Source organism: Miniopterus schreibersii (genome assembly GCF_964146895.1).
Source record: "Miniopterus schreibersii genome assembly, chromosome: X".
Taxonomy (NCBI): domain Eukaryota; kingdom Metazoa; phylum Chordata; class Mammalia; order Chiroptera; family Miniopteridae; genus Miniopterus; species Miniopterus schreibersii.
In genome coordinates, this window is record NC_138104.1 from 66,864,188 (window position 1) to 66,886,641 (window position 22,454).

The 22,454-nt window shown below is 38.0% G+C and overlaps 1 protein-coding gene and 1 pseudogene across 11 annotated transcripts in view; both read right to left on the reverse strand.

The window, feature by feature from the left end:
* Window positions 1–22,454, reverse strand: part of GABRA3 (gamma-aminobutyric acid type A receptor subunit alpha3) — a 422,854-nt gene that overhangs the window by 74,945 nt on the left and 325,455 nt on the right. For all 10 annotated transcript variants that reach the window (XM_081125273.1, XM_081125281.1, XM_081125278.1 and 7 more), the window contains one exon: window positions 7,543–7,695. In XM_081125273.1, coding sequence (XP_080981399.1) covers window positions 7,543–7,695 — 153 coding nt within the window. The remainder of the gene's footprint in view (window positions 1–7,542; window positions 7,696–22,454) is intronic.
* LOC308550875 (uncharacterized protein KIAA1143 homolog pseudogene) lies at window positions 2,425–2,885 on the reverse strand (annotated as a pseudogene). The gene has a single exon. The product of its transcript is annotated as an uncharacterized protein KIAA1143 homolog pseudogene (transcript).

Consider the following 22,454-nt stretch of genomic DNA (forward strand, 5'->3'; position numbering starts at 1 on the left):
GTACTTTTTAATGGTAACTATAGTGTTGTTGTTATTATCAATAATATACTTCTTATTCTCTTTTTCCCCCAAGATTAACTGTCTATTTTGTGTCTTGCAGAGTTAAGTTCTAGGGATACAAAAATTAAAACATTTCAGACTACAGCATTCAAAATCAGTACTCACTCTCCCCAGGAGATAATCAGAATTAAATCATGCTTCATAAACCTGTTGAGCTCAGATACCAAGATACCACTACAGGGGCAAGCCTTTTTGTTAATTCATTGTCAGTCAGGTTTAATCTGTTTTACGAAGTACATTACTAAATATGACCCAGTGCCCCATTCCTTCTCTACAACACTTTTCTCCCAAACTCTTCTAACGCCCCAACTCAGTTGCTCTATGACAAGCAAATTCACCTATCTTCTCAACCTTTTCTCTAAATGCAAATTCCTGTTTTGAGCTTAAGTGAAGCCTGACTCTCCTTTGTGTATACCATTTTGGTTCTCAAAAAGTGGTTGATCATTCAGAATCAATAGCTCCAGTGGTAGGGGTCCATATTTTCCTTGATCTTTATTACTCCTTAGTCCATTACACTATCATAGCCATGTGGTAATTTGTGCTCCTGTGATATTTCTATTTGCTGATACCCCTCTCCACTCTTTTTTTCCTTTTTATTGAATTTATTGGGGTGACACTGGTTAACAAAATTATACAGCTTTCAGGTGCTCAATTCCACAATACATAATCTGTACACTGTATTGCGTGTTCACCACCCCAAGTCAAGTCTCCTTCCATCACCACTTATCCTTATACACTCTCTCATAAGTATCATCTATAGAATACTTCCATTACTTCAAAGGTTCCTTTGAGACCATATCAGCTCCTCCTTGGCCCCAGTTAACCACCTCATTCTTTTTAAATACCCTGCTCTGCTTTCTTTCACTTTGGATTAGATTTTTTCCCCTTAGAGTTTCATATAAATATCATACAGTATGTACTCATTTGTGTATGGCTTCCTCTACTCAGCATAATATTCTTTAGGTTCTTTCACATTGTTGTATCTATCTTTAGTTCATTCCTATTAATTTCAGAATAGTATTCCATTGTATGTTTATCCATTCACCTATTAATGGACATCTGGACTATTTCCAGTGTTTAACTGTTTTGAACAAAGCTTTTGGGAAGATTTACATACTAGTCTTTGTGTCAGTATATGCTTTCATTTCTCTTGGTAAACACCTAGGAATGGAACTGCATAATTATATAGTAAGCATATGTTTAATTTTATAGGAGACTACCAAGTGGTTTTTTACTTTTTTCATTTTTTACTTTTTTTTAACAACAAGAAAGATAGATTATATAATTTACAAATTAGGAAGAAAAACATGACTACTAATGGGAAATGAAAAGTTAATTGGACAAAAATACAAAATGGTGTGATAAATATGAAAAACAGTTTAGCCTCCCTGGTAAATCAAATGTCAATTAAATTCAACTATTCAACACCATTTTCAACACATCAAACTGAAAAAAATGAAAAGGCTGGTTCCAGCCCATGGTTGGTACACTGTTATCGTGGATGAGGCAAAGTGGGTTCCTGTAGATGGTAAATGAATAAAATGGTAAAAGCCTCTCTAGAAAGCAATGTGAAAGTGAGGATCAAAAGCTTTAAAAATATTTTAATACTTTTCACAATAGATGTAAGTCAAACCATTATGCTGTATACCTTAAACTTATACACTGACTTATGTCAATTATTTCTCAATAAAACTGGACAAAGGTACATGTTTGCCAAATCTGTCTTTATGTGTCAAAAACCCTAGTAGCTTTATTAAGCACACTTCCATTTGTATCTCTCTCTCTCTCTCCTTAGTTTTACCTACTAGAGTCTCCATGTTATACATCAGATCCTAATTTGTATCAAGATTATTTGTATTAGATCCTTACTTGTACAAAATCCACTTGTATCTCAAAACTTGCCAGAACTGTCATAGGCCTTCCCATAGCAGGAGCTGAGAAATATTCTGGACTACACACATTATTGTCTCCTCCACCCAAAGTGGGGTTTTGCTAATGAGGACAACACAATAGGAGATTTATTTAATTACAAAATCATCTGTAGCTATTAATGTCAGTTTTTTACATTTTACTGGATAGAGAACAGACACAATATAATCAAAATTTTGTTAAAAAATATAATTTACATGCATACACACCCCACAAGGGAATTAACAAAGTGTTAATACTAGTTGACATCTATAGAGTTAACATTTTCATTTAAAGGGGTCCTGATGGATAGACACTATTTTTATCTTACTAAAATTTTTTGGTATTTTCTAAATGCATTATAATGCATTTGTATTATCTTTATAATAGGAAAAAATATTTTTCAAAACACCCCATATGCTCTTGAAGACTAAGTCCAAAATGTTTATACACTTATTAATTTTCATCTTCACTGTCAAAAGAAAGGAGACTACTGTTTTTGATTTGCCTGTGCGTGTTCCCTTTAACTGAGTCCTGCTTGTTTATTTCATCTTTGTCTTTTTCTTTTTTGAGCTTGTTGTTAAACTTGAATATTTTTCATCTGAGGAATGCTTGACTGGTTTTTGATACATGATTCTTCCATCAGCTGAAGCTGGTTCTTCATCTGCTTTGGCAGCCTTTATTTCTGCTTTAATTTTCATGACATCTTCAGCTGACAGGTCTCCCTTTTTTAAAACCACTACTTGGGGTTGCTCATCTTCTTTGTCACTGTGATTACCATCCTCACCTGGGAGCTGAGGCTGGATTCTCTTGGTCTCTAAGGTGGGCCCTTCCCTGTAACTGACCCGTTCCTTGAAGCGGGCCAGGAATGCCGGCTCAGCCAGTCACACGTAAGACACCTGGTTCTGCTTGCTCATGGCTGCTCAGGGGAAACACTGATTCCCCAAATGGCTTTTTAAACATTCCCATCAGATATATGAGAGTTTTAGTCAACATGCATCTTTGACTTAAGAAAATTAAATATTAATTGGTACTTTTACACATTTCCCTGACAGTGAAAGTACTTAGAATATTTTATCTCCATGTATCCCAATCTCAAATTATATAGATTATATTATGGTCTAATCTTTTATTCTAAATATATTGTGTATCCAATAAATCACTATTATAATTTAATACATTCAGTAGCCATTTAGCATTACCCATATATTTATTATGTTCATTTTTTTTAAATGTATCTTAAACCTTCCTTCTGGGATAATTTTCCTTTTGTTTGAAGATCTCCCTTTAGTGAGAATTTGATGATAATGAATTTTTAGTGTTTGATTTTTTTTTTTTATCTGAAAATGTCTTTATTGTTTCTGTTGAAGTCAGCTGATAGTTTATTTATTATGACTTTAAAGGCAATGTATTTTTTTTCCAGGCTATTTTTAAGATTTTTCTCTTTGGTTTTTGTTTTCATAAATTTCACTATAATGTGTTTCTGTCTGTATGCCTTTTAATTTATCCTATTCAGGTTCATAGGGCTTCTTGTAATTGTGCCTTTCTGTCCTATATCAGGCTTGGACAGCATTCAGCCTTTATCTCTTCAAAAATTCTTTCTGTACCATTCTCTCATGTCTCTCCTTTTAGGATTCCAATTATTCTATGTTAGACCTTTTCAATAAATCACACACTGTTTCTCTCTCTTACGTATTTCACGCATTTTTTTTTACTTTTTGGGCCTCATTCTAGATATTTTCTTCCAGTTCATGGGTTCTCACTACTAATGATATCTAAACCACTGAGTTTAGTCTGTTTTCCAGTTTTAGCATTTCCAATGTGCTTGCTCTCTTATGCATACTCATTCCCCACACACCATTTATATGATGGAATTCTCATGTTTCTTTCATCTATTTAAACATATTCTTCATAGCTATGTGGAAGTTCGAATATTTCAAACATTTGTAGTCTCAGTACACCTGTATTTTTAATTGTATTATAATTTATATATAATAAAAATAGTTTGTACACTTCAAAGTGTTAGGACAAACGTATACAATTGTATAACTACTACCCCAATAAGATATAGAACACTGTACCACACCAACAAGTTCCCTTATGCCCATTTTCAGTCAACCCACCACTCCAGAAGAAAGCTCTGTTTTGGCTTCTAACACCATGGCTTAGTTTTGCTTGTTTGGAAATTTCATATAAATAAAACCATATATTTTGTACTATTTAGTGTCTGGCTTCTTAGATTGACATAATTTTTCATATTCATCCATATTGTTGTGCAAATCAACATTCTCATATAAGCATTTTATGGATATATATGTTCATTTCACTTGGGTATATACCTAGGGTAAATGTACTTTTTATTTTATAAGAAACAACCAAACTTTTTTCCTAAGTAGTTGTACCATTTTACATCCTCACCAACAATGTATGAGAGTTCTAATTTCTCCTCAACCTCACAAATATCTGGAATTGTCAGTATTTTTAACTTTAGCCATTCAGTGTTTATAAAGTGATCTTCTCCATGTGGTTTTACTTTGCATTTCCCTGATATAAAATGATGTTATCTATCTTTTCATATGCTTATGGGTATTTATATATTTTCTTGGTGAAGTGTCTATTTATGTCTTTTTCTAATTTTTAAAAAGGGATTTTTTGTATTTTAATTTTTAATTGAAGGAGCTATTTACATTTGTGGAATAGATATTTTGTCATATCTGTACACATACAAAATATATTTTCTCAGTCTATGGTTTGCCTTTTTGTTTTCTTAATGTTATGCTTTGATGAGTGGAAATTTATAATTTTGATGAAGTCAAATTTATTCTTTTTTCTCACTGTTATAATTTTTTTGTGTACTAAGGAATTTTTGCCTTCCAAAGGTTGAAAAGATATTGTCCTATATTTAGTTCTAAGAGCATTATATTTTTAGCTTTTATATTTAAGACCATGATTAATCTCAAATTAATTCTCTGCAATGCTATCCCTGTCATAAATCAAGTTTTCATATATGTGAGTATATTTTTACTCTCTCTATGGTGTTTCATTTATTTATTCTTCTTTGACTTTGTGCCAATAACACATTATCTTAATTACTATAGCTTTTTAATAATTTTTGACATTTTGTGGGGCAAGACTCTGAACTTGGTTCTTCTTCTGCTGGAGGTTATTGGCTATTCTTGGCTCTTTGTTCCTACATAAAAATTCTCCAATCACTTTTTAAATTAATGTTTTATCTTGGAGGTTTACATCAATACAGTTAGTGTAAATATGAACTCTAAACTCACATGAGGCCACGTTTGTATTAAAAAATAATTTTTTAAGGAATCCTATATTTTACAGAGCCCAGGCCAAAACAGACATGTTTCCTTATTTTCTCCCTGTACTGATTACTATATTTTTCTAGTGCTCTTTTGCAATGAGGACATAACCCTTCAATGGTATTAGATTTATAGGATGAATTCTTATATTTGTTTCTTATGGTTGCTGTTAACTAATTACCACAAATTTAGTGGCTTAAAACAACATAGATATATCCTCTTACAGTTCTGGAGGCGAGAAGTCAGTTTTATTGGGTAAAAGTCAAAGTGTCAATAGGGCTTCACTCCCTTTAGAGGCTCTAGAGGGAGAATCTATTGCTTTTGCTAGTTTCTAAAGCAGCACTATTTGGCTCATAGGCCCCTTCTTCCTCTTTCTTTTTTTAAATATGTTTTTATTGACTTCAGAGAGTGGAAAGGAGAGAGACAGCAATGAGAGCCATTGATTGGCTGCCTCCTGCACACCCCCTACTGGGGATAGAGCCCACAACTTGGGCATGTGATCTCTTGGTTCATAGGTCAATGCTAAACCCCTGAGTCACACTGGCAGGGTCCTCCTCCTTCTCTTTCAAAGCTAACATATAACATCTTCAAATCTCTCCTGCTTCCTTCATTGCATTGCCTTCTGCTCTGTAGTCAAGTATACCTCTGCCTGACTCTTATAAGGACACTTGTGATTGCATTTAGGGCCCATCTATACAATCCAGGATAATCTCCCCATATCAAGATCCTTAACTTAATTCACATCTGCAGTCTCTTTTGCCACATAAGGTAACACTCACAGGTTCCATGGGTTAGGACATGGATATCTTTGGGGATCATTATTCAGCCTACCACAGTCTTAATTCTAACCCTTAACTTTACTCAGGCTCAAAATCTTTCTTGTGTAAACTTAAAACTCAAACTCTTACTTAGCAAAATTAGTAGTCCATCCACAAATCTTTCTGCTACAATAATATCAGCTCATATGATTAACACTCCAGTTTTCAGTTCCTTATACTATATGAGTCCCTATATGAGCCCCCAGATGATTATTTCCTTTAATTTCTTATGAGCTCAGATATTTACAACAGGATGTTTTCTATGTTTTAGCTAGCTTTTCTATTATTTCATAAAGAAAGATTTTTTAAGGGTATTTAGTTTGTTATATTTTCAAATATGGGAATCTTTAGTCTACTCCTATATAGATTCTGTACCCTTCACTTCACTAGAGCTATTCTTTTCAAAATCACTAACAGCCAATCATATCACCATAACCAATAGATAGTTTCTATCTGCATCTTACCTAAACTCACAGTAGAATTCACCCCAGATGATTATTCCCTGCTTCTTAAAACAGTCTTCCTCTCTTGACTTCTATAACGTCACACCCTTCTCTTTTATTTTTCCTACTTTATAGGTTACTCTTTCTCTTTCTCCATTGCTATTTCCTCCTCTGCCCGACCTAAAATGCTGCTTCTTTCTGAAACATCATTTACTATTTAACTACACTGTATAGCTTCAGTATATTGGTAGGAAATATTGGCCCTCTGTATGGGTATGCAGGACATCCAAGTATATGACTCACATCCACCATGCCATGGAGGCAGTTTTGTAGACTAATACAGTTAATTAACATTTATCTCCTAAAATGTCTTACAGTGGAAAAACCAGACAGAAAAATTTTTATATGCTATAAGTCTCCCTGGGAAAAGTGCTAGTGATATGCAAGTCTTTCCCTAGACATCAGTAAATTCATATTGAAGAAAATTTCTCCGAGTATAGGTACTATTAAAAAAAAAAAACCTTCAAACTCTGTGTAGCCTTTACTAAATATCAGATAATTCATAATTTCAAAAAGGTTACAGGAGAAGCAGCGAAGTTACATGTGCATACAAAAAATGGGTTATAAAATTGCTCCCAATCCACCTATCTGTTGTCAGCTTAGTTTCCTACCCCTCACCTTTTCAAGCTCTGCTCATTAATTTCCTCTTTTTCATGAAACTCTCCAAACCTCGCCAGCTCTTGGAGCAAACCTGACTGAGATAGTAAGTACTGCAATAACCTTACTACTTCAACATTCTTCTTATTCCCACCTTCTTGTTAAGAATTCAGTTGTCTGAAATACCAGGATCTAATGACTCAGTCACTAATGCTGGGCTAAGGTGTTGCTCCCATTATCTCCAGTAATGGTTCTTCAACCTTCTCATGCCTACTCTGAGTGCCCATAATTTCCATTTTGGAAATGTCTACCCCTTATTCTCCATAAAACAACACTCACCAAAGACTGTGCGGGCAGGGACAGATTCTCTGTTGAGCCAGAAAGACACCTGTGACAGAATGACAGTCATAATACATGGCAAGTAGGTCTGGATCACAAAGTAGCCAATTTTTCTCTTGAGATGGAAGTGGGTTGTCATGACGACATATTCTCCTGGAAAGAGAATAAAATTAGGTAGTGTGTAGCCGAACAAACATTGTAGGTTGAAGGTGGCTTCCAATTCAGTTCACAAAGCTCCTTAACCTTACATTCAAAACAAAATATCCCCGCACCTCCCAAGTTCATGAAACCAGGTTTCATCAAGTAGTGAGGTTTTTTGTGGCGGTTTTTGGTGAAAATATATACTAACAATGTACCAACACAGCTTGCTCAGAGCAATTTTGATACAAAGTCATTCAAATAAATTAGTGTCCTCATTTAAATACATTTAATAAGAAATAATCCCTTCTACAGAATTTGCTATGTGATTGGCACTTTTCTAGAACTTTCATATCCTTAAAATACTTAATCTTTACAACAATCCTGTGAGATAGGTACTATTGTTATCCTCATTTTATAGGTCAATAAACTGAAGCAAAGAGAGATTGAGCAACATCCACAAGGTTACCCAGCTAGTAAGTAGTGGAGCCCAAATTCAAGGTTAGATGGGCTGGCTCCACAGTTTATGCTTCCTAACCACTATGCTCTGCTGTTCAAATGGATTTATTAGGTTACAACCAAAGGTTCACACAACAGAATGTAAGTTGGCCCTCATCACTCCACTCCAAAATAAGACTGAACATTTATTAAGATTTTACTATATGCCAAAAAAAGTTTGAGTGTTTTTGGAGTATTTACTTTATACCCTTCCAACAATCCTGTAAGGAAGGTACTAATTATTACCCCTTGTTGTTAAATTCAATAGTTAATTATCACTCTTACTGGATTTCTCAGAAGCATTTTACACAATTGAGCACTCCATCCTCCTGAAATGACTTTCTTCACCAAACTTCTAGGCCATGATGCTCTTCTAGTTTCTCTCCTACCTCATTACCTCTCCAGTCTCTTTTGCTGGTTGGTTCCTTTAAATTTCTAAACACTTGAGGATGTCAGGATTTGTACTTGTACTCTTTTCTGTCTTATTCACTGCCTTTGCATTCTCAGTCTGTGTCTTTAAATAATACCTTAAATTCTGAAAACTTCCCAATGTATATCTTCTGACTGGGCTTCCTGCTTGTTGTGGGTTGAATCATGTCTCCTGGAAAGATATGGTAAAAGTCCTAACCCTGAGTACCTCACAATGAGACATTCTTTAGAAATAGGGTTGTTGCAGATATAATTAGTTAAGATGAGGTCATACTGGACTAGGACGGGCTGTAATCCACTATGACTAATGTTCTTATAAAGAGAGACACACAGGAGAGGGAAGATGGCAGCACTGTGAGAAGCAGCAGAGCGCCCCCGCTCCCAGCCACTGACTCAATTTACTCCTAAAATACTACATAGCCATTTTGGAAAAACCAGAGAAACATACCTGAGTGGCCGGAGTGCGAGTAGGGAGCACTGAAGAAACATCATAGAGTCTGGTAAGAGAGGGGGGTAGAAAAGGGGAGACCCCCTGAAGCCTGTGCTGGGCTCCGAGCCCAGAGGATTAGAGGCTGCAGACCTCCCTCTCCTTGGGAGTGCGCACCAGCATCCAAAAGCAAGGATCTCACACTCAGAGTGGACAAGAGGGCAAGAAGCGTCCAGTGCAAAAGGCAGAGGAACTCAGGGGAGGGTGTGCCCATGAAGAAGGGAAGGTGCCTTCCTAGGAAACAAGGTTTCTAGTGCTTGGGGTGCCAACCATAGGAAGGGCTGTCCTAAACTGTGTGGCACCCTAGTAGTAAGGGACCAGAGGACTGCACTGAGCAGCCGCACACAGGGACCCTCTGCCTCCTTGTAAGGCATTGTGTTGAGCCCCAGAAAGCATTGAATCTGTGTGGTGCGGGGCAGGTTGGGATCTGTGACTAGCCCTGAGGGCGCCCTGGTGGCCCTGAGCTCCTGCTGGGGAGAGTCTGGGATCTGTGACCAGCCCTGAGGGGTGCTGTGGTGGAGCATGAAGCTGCCCCAGCTTTGTTGAGATCAGTGGTGCAGGGAGCTGTGTGGAGCTGACTTTGGGTCCCCTCCCACTGGGTGCTTTGGCAGTACCTTGCAGGGTGGACTCTCTGCCTGTGTGTTGCTTTGTGCATTTTTTTATTCTGATCACTGAACTGGTTCCCACCTTCCCCCCTTGCACTGGGAGGTCAGACTAGTGGAAACTGGGATTGGGGTCTGCATGGTAGAGCGTCTGAGGGGTGAGCCTGGTGCAACCAGCCAACCAGAGCTGGAAGGGTGGGGGGAGCCCGCCTGCCTCTCCCTCTGCCTGGGAGCACTGCCCCCAGTAAGAAAGGAGCTGGTCTCCCTCACTGAGGCCCCAGGCACACCCACAGGGAACAGATGAGGGGGAAGGGAGAGCAGCTCACAGGAGGACATTAAGAGAATAAGACTCTCAGGGACTGTTGTTTGGTAACTGGAGGAAAAGCAGAAAACACCTGATGGGGGCTGGGCAGGCAAAGGGCTCCCTGGAATGTTTTTTTAATCAAACCAACTGAGCCCAGGCTGCTGAAACAGCCCATACAGAAAAGGCAACAGGCTGAAATCAGTCTGAAACTGCAGCAAGCCAGTGCCTGGGGAACTAGAATCGGAGGACAGGGTAGGGACTGAGGAGTTGGTTGTGGAGCAGAGACTAACTCCTGCAGAGTGAGCGCCTGACAGCAAAACCTCTAAGGGGAGTGATACCCTGAGCTACACTAGCCACCTTGCACCCTAAAGAGTCTGCAGAAGACTCTGGAGCAAGACCAGGCAACTACAAGGTTACAAAATAGCTGACAAGAGGAGGTGGTCCTCGGAGAGCCTCAGATCAACCATCTACCTAAGGACACCAGAGCCAAACCTAGACGACTCTTTACTTTGGCTGATACACAAGTACCTCCCAGGACAACGGAAATCAGCTCACAAAACAAAGAGCCACAGACAATAAGCTGCCCAGAAGAAACTCACCTGATTGACTATTTTTCTTCTGTTATTTTTGGTTTGTTTGTTTTGTTTTTGGGTTTTTATGTGTGTGTTTGTTTGTTTTTTTCTTTTTCCCTTAAAAAGAAGAGAAAGGGGAGAAAATTTGGGGGTTTTTTTCTTTTTAAAATTTTATAATAATTTTTTTTAAATTTTTTAAAAAACATTTTTTAACTAAATTTATTTTTTATAAAAGAATTTTGTCTTGCTTAGCTTGTTTTTAGTTTTGTTACTCTGTTTTGTTTTATTTACTTTGTTTTGTTTTATCCTTGCTTCCACTATCAAGACTTTCTTGATATCTTTGCTTAATGACAGGGACTTTATCATTATAAACAAGTTTACGGCTTTTCTCTATAGTTTTCACCAAATCTCTTACTGGACTCCCTCCCTTCCCAGGCTTTATCTTGCTCTCTCCTCTCAATCCATTGTCATAACTTGTTTTTCTCTTCTTCTTTTTTCTTTTTCTTTTCTTTCATTCTTTTGTTATCTTCCATTCTGTCTTCTTGTTTTTTTCTTCGATTGTTAGTTTCTCTTATTCTCTTTATTGTATTTTTATTTTTTCATTTTCAAATGTTATCCTATTCCTATTTTCTCCCTTAATTTTTTGCTGGACCTTCTTTCAGAATCTTTTCTCTGTCTCGGTTATCTCCCAGTAGCTTCTCTATTTTTTACATTTTAGTTTATTATTATTTTCTAAATTTTCATCACTATTAACAATAATATACATCTCTCTCTCAAAGCATTACTCTTTCTTTCTTTCTTTCTTTCTTTCTTTCTTTCTTTCTTTCTTTCTTTCTTTCTTTCTTTCTTTCAAGTGTGTATGTGTGTGTGTGTGTGTGTGTGTCCTCTCTTCACTCTCCGAGTTCTACTTTTACTCGGGTTGTTTTCATTGTGACAGTCAAGATATTTTGTAAGATACCCCTGTTTCCTGGAAGTTTAGTTGTGTATTGTCCTGCCTTGCCAGCACCTGTACAACAGCTTACATGATGAGGTTGAGGCTGAGACCACAGTTAGGCAACCTGAGAGGAGAGTCCTCCCAAGGACTGGTCAATGACAATCGACCCAACCACAACAGGAGAACATGAAGAAACAACAAAAGGGACACCCACAAAAAGGACACGCCTAGAGCAAAGAGCACAGAAGAATAAAGAAAACACACCTCTGGGTTTCACTGGACTCACAAGACAAAATCCCACCCCACAAGAATGGGAGACAGCAAATATATCTAATATATATATACAAACACTAAGACCTAACAAAATGGGAAGACAAAGAAACAACCCCCAAATTTAAGAAAAGGAAACATCACCAGAATAAGTCTTTGATGAGATGGAGTTAAGCAAGTTATCAGAAACAGAGTTCAGAGGATTAATGATGAAGATGTTCAAGGAACTTAAAGAGAAAAACAAGGTAATAGAGGATAAGATCGAGGACTTCAGGGAAAACATGAAAAGAGAGATACATAACATGAACAAAAATCAGACAGAAATAAAGAATGCTTTATCTGATATCAAGAATACACTGGAAGAAATTAAAAAGCAGGCTCAATGAAGCAGAGGATAGAATAAGTGATTTAGAAGACAAGGTGGAAAAAAACACTCAATCACAGCAGCAAAAAGAAAAAACACACATAAAAAGCATGAGGACAGTCTAAGGGAGCTTTGGGAGGAAAGAGAGCAAGGGATAGAGAACTTGGTGGAGGAAATAATGACAGAAAACTTCACTAGGCTGGCGAGGGAGAAGCCACACAAGTTCAGGAAGCACAGAGGGTTCCAAACAAGAGGGACCCAAAGAGACCCACTCTAAGAAACATCATAATTAAAATGGCAAATGTCCAGGACAAAGAAAAATTATTAAGGGCTGCAAGAGAGACACAAGCAGTGACTTACAAGGGAAACCCCATAAGGCTAACAGCTGATTTTTCAACAGAAACTCTTCAGGCCAGAAGGGAGTGGCATGATGTTCTCTAAGTAATGAAAATGAAGAACATGAAACAAAGATTGCTATATCCAGAAAGGCTATCATTTAAAATTGAAGGTGAAATAAAGAGCTTCCCAGGGGGGAAAAAAAAAAAAAAAGGCTAAAGGAGTTCAGTACCACCAAACCAGCATTGCAAGAAATGATAAAAAGACTGCTGAAAGAGAAAGAAGGAATAGTGAGAGAAAGGTACATCAGCATAAAGGGGAAAAATAGCATTAAATAAGTTCACATCAATAGTAACTTTAAATGTAAATGGAATATAGTCCAATCAAAAGACATATGGTAGCTGAATGAATAAGAGAACAGGACCCATATATATGCTGTCTACAAGAGAGCTAACTGAGAGCAAAAGACCCACAAATGCTAAAAGTGAAGGGATGGGATAAAATATTCCATGCAAATGGAAAGGAAAAGAAAGCTGGAGTAACAATTCTTATTTCTGACAAAATAGACTTCAAAATAAAGACCATAACAAGAGACAAAGATGGTCACTACATAATAAAAAAGGAATCAATCCAACAGGAGGAAATAACCCTTATAAACATTTATGCTTCCAATATAGGAGCACCTAAATACATAAAAAAATTCTTGGGGGACTTTAAGGGGGAGATTGACAGCAACACAATCATAGTGCAGGACTTTAACACCCCACTATCAGCATTAGACAGAGCATCAAGACAAAAACTCAACAGGGAAACACAGACCTTAAATGAATCACTGGACATAATGGATTTAATTGACATTTACAGAACATTTCACCCCAAAGCAGCAAAATACATATTCTTCTCAAGTGCATATGGAACATTCTAAAAATAGACCACATGTTAAGGCACAGGCAAGTCTCTACAAATACAAGGAAACTGAAATCATATCAAGCATCTTCTCAGATCACAATGCCATGAAACTAAAAATCAACCATTATAAAAAAAATCAAAAATATTCAAACACATGGAAGCTAAATAGCATGTTATTAAACAATGAATGGGTTACCAATTTGATCAAGGAAGAAATCAAACACTTCATGGAAAGAAACGAAAATGAACAGACAACAACCCAAAATCTATGGGACATGTCAAAAGCAGTCCTGAGAGGAAAATTCATAGCATTACAGGCCTATCTCAAGAAACAAGAAAAAGATTTAATGAACCATCTAACACAACAACTAAAACAACTAGAACGTGAACAGCAAGAAAAGCCCCGAGGAAGTAGAAGGAAGGAAATAATAAAGATCAGAGCAGAAATTAATGACATAGAGACTAAAAAAAACAATACAAAAAATCAATGAAACCAAGAGCTGGTTCTTTGAAAAGGTAAATAAGGTTGATGCACCTTTAGCCAGAATCACTAAAAAACAAAGAGAGAGGACCCAATAAATAAAATCAGAAATGAAAGAGGTGATATAACAACTGAACCAACAGATATACAAAGGATTGTAAGAAAATATTTTGAGCAACTATATGAAACAAATTGGACAACATGGGTGAAATGGACAAATTCCTAGAAGCATACAACCTTCCAAAGTTGAATCAAAAAAAGTCAAACAACCTGAATAGGCTGATAACAACTAATGAAATTGAAGCAGTAATCAAAAAACTCCCAGGAAACAAAAGTCCTGACCAGATGGATTTACAGGCAAGTTATACCAAACATTCAAACAAAAATTAATACCTACTCTATTCAAACTATTCCAGAAAATTCAAGAGGAGGAAAAACTCCCAAACTCTTTTTTGAGGCCAGCATCATCTTAATCCCAAAACCAGATAAAGACACTACAAAGAAAGAAAATTACAGACCAACAACCTTGATGAATGTAGATGCTAAAATCCTCACTAAAATACTAGCAAACCAGATCCATCAATACATTAAAAGGATCGTACATCACGACCAAGTAGGATTTATTCCGAGGCTGGTACAACACCCGCAAATCAATAAATGTGATACTTAACATAAGCAAAACAAAGGACAAAAATCATATGATCATATCAATAGATGCAGAAAAAGCATTTGACAAAATCAAGCACCAATTTCTGATAAAAACTCTCAGCAAAGTGGGAATAATGGGATCATACCTCAACATAATAAAGGCCATTTATGACAAACCTACAGCCAACATCATGCTCAAAGGGCAAAAACTAAAACCATTTCCCCTAAGGACAGGAACAAGACAAGGGTGTGCACTTACACCACTCTTATTCAACATAGTTCTGGAAGTCCTCGCCATAGCCATCAAACAGAAAGAAAACATAAAAGGCATCCAAATTGGAAAAGACGAAGTAAAACTGTCATTATTTGCAAATGACATGATATTGTACATAGAAAATCCTAAAGACTCCATCAAAATACTACTAGATTAGATAAACGAATTTGCCATGGTAGCTGGATACAAAATCAACATTTGGAAATCGATGGCATTCTTATACACCAACAATACACTCTGATAGAGAAACTAAAAAAAAAAAAAAAATAGTTTACCATTGCAAGAAAAAAAGTAAGATATCTATGAATAAACTTAACCAAGGATGTAAAAGACTTGTACTCGGAAAACTATGTGACAATGAAAAAAGAAATAGAGTAAGATTTAAACAGGTGGAAGAATATACCATGCTCGTGAATAGGAAGAATTAATATCATTAAAATGTCCATACTACTCAAAGCAATTTACAGATTCAGTGCAATTCCTAATAAAATACCAACAGCATATTTCACAGACCTAGAACAAATATTTTGAAAATTTATATGCAACCAAAAAAAGACCCCGAATAAAAGCAGTCATCTTGAGAAAAAAGAAGAAAGTGTGAGGAATCACATTACCATATTTCAAACTGTATTACAAAGCAATTGTAATCAAAACTGCCTGGTACTGGTAGAACAACAGACATAAGGATCAATGGCACAGAACAAAGTGCCCACAAATAGACACATGCCATTATGGTCGGTTAATATTTGACAAAGGAGATAAGAGCATCCAATGGACTAAAGACAGTCTCTTCAATAAGTGGTGCTGGGAAAAGTGGACAGGTACATGCAAAAAAATGAAACTAGACCACCAACTTTCACCATACACAAAAATAAACTCAAAATGGATAAAAGACTTAAATGTAAGTCACAAAACCATAAAAATCTTGGAAGAAAACATAGGCAGTAAAGTCACAGACATCTCACATAGTGGAATTTTCACTGATACATCTCCTAGGGCAAGAGAAACCAAAGAAAAAATAAACATATGGAACTACATCAAACTAAAAAGATTTTGCACAGCAAAAGAAAACAGCCTCAAAATACAAAGGAACCCCAAGGTGTAGGAAAACATATTTGCCAAGGATATATCTGATAAGAGGCTAATTTCAAAAGTGTACAAAGAACTCACACTACTCAGCAAGAGGAAGACAAACAACCCAATTAAGAAATTGGCAAAGGACCTGAATAGACCTTCTCCAAAGAGGACATAGAGATGGCAAGAGACATATGAGAAAATGCTCAACGTTACTAATCATCAGAAAGATGCAAATGAAAACCACAATGAGGTATCACTTCACACCTGTCAAAATGGCTTTCATCAACAAATCAACAAAGGACTCCTGCTGGTGGAGTTGTGGAGAAAGGGGAATCCTAGTACAGTGCTTGTGGGAATGCAGACTGGTGCAACCACTATGGAAAACAGTATGGAGATTCTTCAAAAAATAAAAAATGGTGCTTCCTTTTGACCCAGTGATTCCACTCCTAGGAATATATACTAAGAATCCTGAAACACTAATCATAAAGAACATATGTACCCTTATGTTCATAGTAGCACTCTTTACAATAGCTAAGATCTGGAAACAGCCCAAGTGCCCATCAGTAGATGAGTGGATAAAAAAGCTGTGGGAGATATATACCATCGAATACTATGCATCTGTAAAGAAGAAGGATCTCGTACCCTTTCGGACAGTATGGATGGACCTGGGGAAAATTATGCTAAGTGAAATAAGCCAGGCAGAGAAAGAAATATCACATGATGTTGCTTATATGTGGAATCTAAAAAACTTAATAAACTGATGAACAGAAACGATTCAATGACATAGAAGCATAGATCAGACTGAAGAATGTCAGATGGATGGAGGGGGAGGATGGGTGGAGGAAGAGAGAGTAACCAAAGAATTTATATGCATATATGCACAACTCAAGGACATGAACAATGGTGAGGAGAGGGGCTGGGGAGGGGGATGGGACGGGGTTGAATGGGTCAATGGGGAGAAAAAGGGACATCTATAATATTTTAAACAAAAATAAAATTTAAAAAAAAAGGAGACACACACAGAATATATGCACCCCTATGTTCATAGCAGTGCAATTTATAATAGCTAAGATCTGGAAACAGCCCAAGTGCCCACCAATAGATGCGTGCATAAAAAAAAAGCTGTGGGACATTTACACTATGGAATGCTATGTAGTTGTAAAGAAGAAGGATCTCATACCCTTTGGTATAGTATGGATAGACTAGGAGAAAATTATGCTAAGTGAAATAAGCCAGGCAGAGAAAGACAAGTATCACATGATCTCACTTATATATGGACTCTAAAGAACATAATAAACTGATGAACAAAATAGATTCAGTGACACAGATGCATGGAATAGACTAAAGAATCTCAGAGAGAAAGTGGGGGTGGGTGGGTGGGGGAGGAATTAACCAAAGAATTTATATGCATATATGTATAACCCATGGATACAGACAATAGTGTGGTGAAGGCCTGGGGCAGGAAGTGGGTGTGGAGTTAAAGGGGTCAATGGGGAAAAAGGGGGACATCTCTAATATTTTGAACAATAAAAAAAGAGAGACACACACACAGAGACTGATATATGATGGCAGGTGATGACAGAGGCAGAGATTGGAGTGATACATCTGCAAACAAGAGAATGCCAAAGACTGCCAGAAACCTTCAGAAACTAGGAGACAAAGGCACAGAACAGATTCTCCTTCAGAACTTCCAAAAGGAAACAGCCATGCCTGCACATTGTTTCAGGCTTCTACCCTCCAAAATTGAGGCACAATACATTTCTATTGTTTTAAGCCACCCAGTTTGTGGTACTTTCATACAGAGGGTTCCCTACACTACTCTAGACATATGTATTCAATTACCTATTAGACATCACCACTTGGGAATCTAATAGAATAGGTATCTTGACATAAGATGTCCAAGTCATAGTTTTTACTTGCCCTCCCCCAACTGGCTCCTCCAACAGATATTCCCTATTTCAGTAAATGATAGCTCTCAGGAGCATAGGCCAAAATAAAATTCTTCAAAAATTTAGCATCATTATTGACTTCTTTCTCTCGCTCTTCCTTGTATATGTCTTCATGTGCACACATGCACACACACACACACACACACACACACACACACACACAGATACCTAATCAATCAACAAACATTGATGGTTCTTTATCCAAATACTGTATATTCATAATTTGAACACTTCTCACCACATCCACCGCTACCACTCTGGTCTAAGCCAGTAGAGTACTGTAAAAGCTTCCTAACTGGTATTGCTTCAGTTCTTGCCCTTTTCAATGCATTCTTTGCAGAATAGCAAAAATAATTGTATTAAAACATAAGTCAGATTCGGTCTCTCTTTTGTTCAAGACTCCCATATCTCAAAGAGTAAAAGCCAAATTCCCCTAAATGGTACCCAAAGATCCATGCAACCTGACTGCTCTACTACCTTTCTTGTCAGAGATTCTTATTTTTCACCTCTCTCCCTCCACCCACATTTCATTTTGACAGGTCTCCCAAATGACGCAATTTCCCACTTTCCTACTCCACCCACTCCCTCTACTTAATCCAAGGAAGCACCATCTGGTATCCAAAGCTCAATATACAATACATATTGTGTGTATATTCACAATCTACTTTGTTTATGTGAATATGAAAAATATAAGGCTTATTTTTAATTTAGCAAAGAATTCTCATACAAAATTATGGAATGTGTTCTTCATCATAACTTTGGAGTTTCTCTCTTTTCTTTCTCTGTTTCTTTTTTAATCTTTTTGTGTCTTCATTCCCCACTGCCTCCCGCTCTCTCCTTCTTTCTTTCCACCTCTTTCCTGTCTGTGTCCATTTCTATGCCTTTATCTCCTGGTCCTTCCCTTCACTCTCTTTCTCCACTGAGAAGGCATTGAGGATTTATTTTTAATGACAATTGGACTTTGATTAGCTTGGGCAATTTTCCCCTTTCCTAATCTTAGTGTCACACTCTTAACCTCCTGTCTATTGATCTATATTTAATCATCTGAAATATTTACTATATATATAAAATATATAGTAAATATTATTCATAAATTAGTTGCATTCTATAGATATGAAAGGCAAAGCAAGTGGACTTTGCAAAATCTTATCAAATTATCCTTTTGCTTTAAGTAACTGAATATATTTTATTCAATCTTTTCTTTTTATATCCTTCTTTCCTTCAATTTCTGTCTCTCTTCCAAAGAAGCAAGAGGGTGACTAAGATCAGCAAAATTGTGGAATAGGACATACTGGCTCTAGTACCCAATCACAAAAATATGGATTAACAACTATCCACACACAAGAATGCCTTTTTGAAAATACCAAAACCTGGAAGTAAAGCTGAAGTATCCTCTTAGAGCACAAAACAAAGCAACATTAGAAGCATAAGAGAAGTGATTTCACTTTGCTGCCTTCTCCCCCCTCCCACCCCTCCAACAGACCAGCTCAGTGTAGCACCTAGAGGGTTCCTCTGGGTCTAAGGTTTATCCAGTGGGGAAAGGAGAGTTCATGGCAGATATACACTTCCAGCATTCAGTGGCAATCTTCTAGATGCCCACTTCTGTCTAGCTTCATGGGGCACACTGGGGAAATTGGCAGGACTAAACCACTTGCGGTCAGCTAAAAACAAAGAAGGGGGTGCTGGGGAACTTACAGCCATCAGTGTGCAGATTGTCGGTGGCACTAAGTCCCTGCCACCAATCTCCTCTGATGAGAGTCCAGCAGTCTCCTTGCCTGCTTAGAAATCCAACTTCTGAGAGCAGCCTGCAGCTCTGGCAACCAGATTAGTAAAGGTGGAGGCCCCACCCAACATCAGAGCTCTGGCCAACATCAAAACTCCAGCAGAGGCCTCGCCCAATGGTGGTGGACCAATCAAAAAGGTCACACTTCCTGGTGTCCTGACACCATCATAGGGTGACCTCTGGTGGTTAAAACCTACCAGCTGCGAAGCCTAGGGGTGGCGGTGCACTGTCCTGCTAACCATGCCATTCCTGGGAATCAAAATGGTGAAGGGATTAAGCAAAGGAAAAAACAAAACAAAACAAAAAACAAAAAAAAACCTCATAGACAACAGTATGGTGATTACCAGAGGAAAAGGGGGTTGGGAAGAGGTAGAAGAGAGCAAAAGGGGCATGAATGGTAATGGAAGGTGACTTGACTTGGGGTGGTGATCACACAATACAATATACAGATGATGTGTTATAGAACTGTATACCTGAAACCTATATAATTTTATTAACAAATGTTACCCCAATCAATTCAATGAAAATAAAAATTAAAAAACCTGCTGGCCATAAGACCTGGGAGCAGCAGCTCCTCTGTCCACTAACAAGCTGATCTCTGGGGTTGAGAATCTGCCTGTGGCAGAGCATGGGGATGGCAGTCACCCTGTCTGCCAACATAGTGATCCCTGGGAGTCAAAACTAGCTGATTGCAAATCCTCAGGGTGGCAACACCACTTGTCACCAACACCACCCGTACACCAACAAGGCGATCCCTGGGGGTCAAAGCCCCTGGCTGTGCAGCCTAGGGGCGGCAGTGACTACCATCTGCAGACATGGTGACCCTGCATGCTAAAAAGGTGATCACTGGGAAACGAAACTCGCCTGATACCAGGCCTGGGGGCAGCAGCACCCCCACCCACCACCCGTACACCAACAAGGTGATCCGTAAGGAACAAAGCCCACTGGCTGTGAAGGCTGGGGATGGTGCCATCCTCCTTACCCCCCACGACCCAGAAGGTGATCCCAGGGTAACAAATTAAAATAACCGCCCAGCCCAGGTGTGGCAGCTCTGGGAGTCAAACTTGCTGGCTGTGAAGCTTGGGGGTGGGAGCGACCCAGCCCATCAACAAAGTGACCCTTGGAAATCAAAACCCACTGGCCACGCAGCCTAAGGGCGGAAAAGCCACCCATGGACCACAGACAAGGGTATTCCTTGGGGAACAAAACATGCCAGAGAAGCCAGTCAGACTGCCACATAGACGGCAAACCTTGAGAGTCAAATCCACCTGCCACGCAGCCTGGGGGTGATGGCAACTGTGCCTACCAACACAGTGACCCCTGGGAGTGAAAACCTGCAGACCAAGTGGTCTGGAAGTGGCAGGGTTCCACCCACCCACAGCCTATGGGTAGTGATGCCCCTATCCTCCCACAAGGCGTTCCCTGGGGGTCAAAATGCATGGGCAGCCCACCCTAGGGTAGTCCCTGGGAGTCAGTACCTTCTGGCCATGGGGACTCGGGGCAGCAGTGCTCTCCTTCTTCAGACACAGCAACTCTTAGTGGTTAAAACCCTCAGAACAGCCCAAGGCCAGGCTATTGTGCTGCTTGAGGGTCCCTCACCAAAATAATAATAATAATAATAATAAAGCATGCCAGAGGTAGCCTATGGCCAAAAGCAGCTGGTGTGATGAGGGTGCCCAACAACTTAAAATAGCTAGTTCTTCATCCAACAGACCAACAGAGAATGTACAAATAGCAAACAGATACATGAAAAGGTGCTCAATATCATTAATTATCAGGAATGCAAATCAGAACTGTAACACCTCCTAGTGACCCTGCTGAACAATAGGGCATCATGGCCCACTGAATTGTGAAGAAATTGAAAATATTGTGTAAGGTGATATAATCAGTAATTACCACAGTGTATTAAAGACTTAAGTGTAAGATCTGAAGTCATTAAACTTCTAGGAAAAAATATAGGAAAGACTCTCCTTGACACTGGTCTTGATGATGAACTTTTGGATACAACAAAAAAAGCTCAAGCAACAAAGCCAAAATAAACAAGTGGAATTATATCAAACCAAAAAGCTTGTACACAACAAAGGAAACAATCCACAAAATGAAAAGGCAACCTGCAGAATGGGAAACGTATTTGCAAACCGTGTATCTGATAAAAGACTATTATCGAAATATATAAAAAACACCTATAACTCAACAGCAAAAAAAAAACCCACACCAATAATCCAATTTAAAAAATGGGTAATGACCTGAATAGACATTTTTCCAAAGAGGACATACAAATGGTCAATGGGTAGATGAAAAGATGTTCAACTTCACTAGCTATTAGGAAAATGCAAATCAAAACCACAAAGAGATATCACTTCACACTTGTTAGAAAGGTTATTATAAAAAAGACAAAAAATAACAACACAAGAATAAAGGGAGCCCTTGTGCACTCTTAGTAGGGATGTAAATTGGCTCAGCCATTATAGAAAATAGTATCGAGGGTCCTAAAAGAAATTAAAAATATAACTACCATATGATCCAGCAATCCTTCTTCTGGTCATATGTCTAAAGGAAATAAAATCAGTATCTAAAAGAGATATATGCACCCCCATGTTCATTGTAGCATTATTCACAGCAGCCAAGACATGGAAACCTAAGTGCCTATCAACAGATAAAGAAAATGTGATTATATATAATATATATACATGTATGCATGCACACATATATACATACAATGGAGTATTATTCAGCCATAAAAGTAAGAAAATCCTGCTATTTTTACAACATCAATGAATTTGGAGGACATTATGCTAAGTGAACTAAGCCAGGCAGAGAGATACAAACACTGCATGATATTATTTGTATGTGGAAT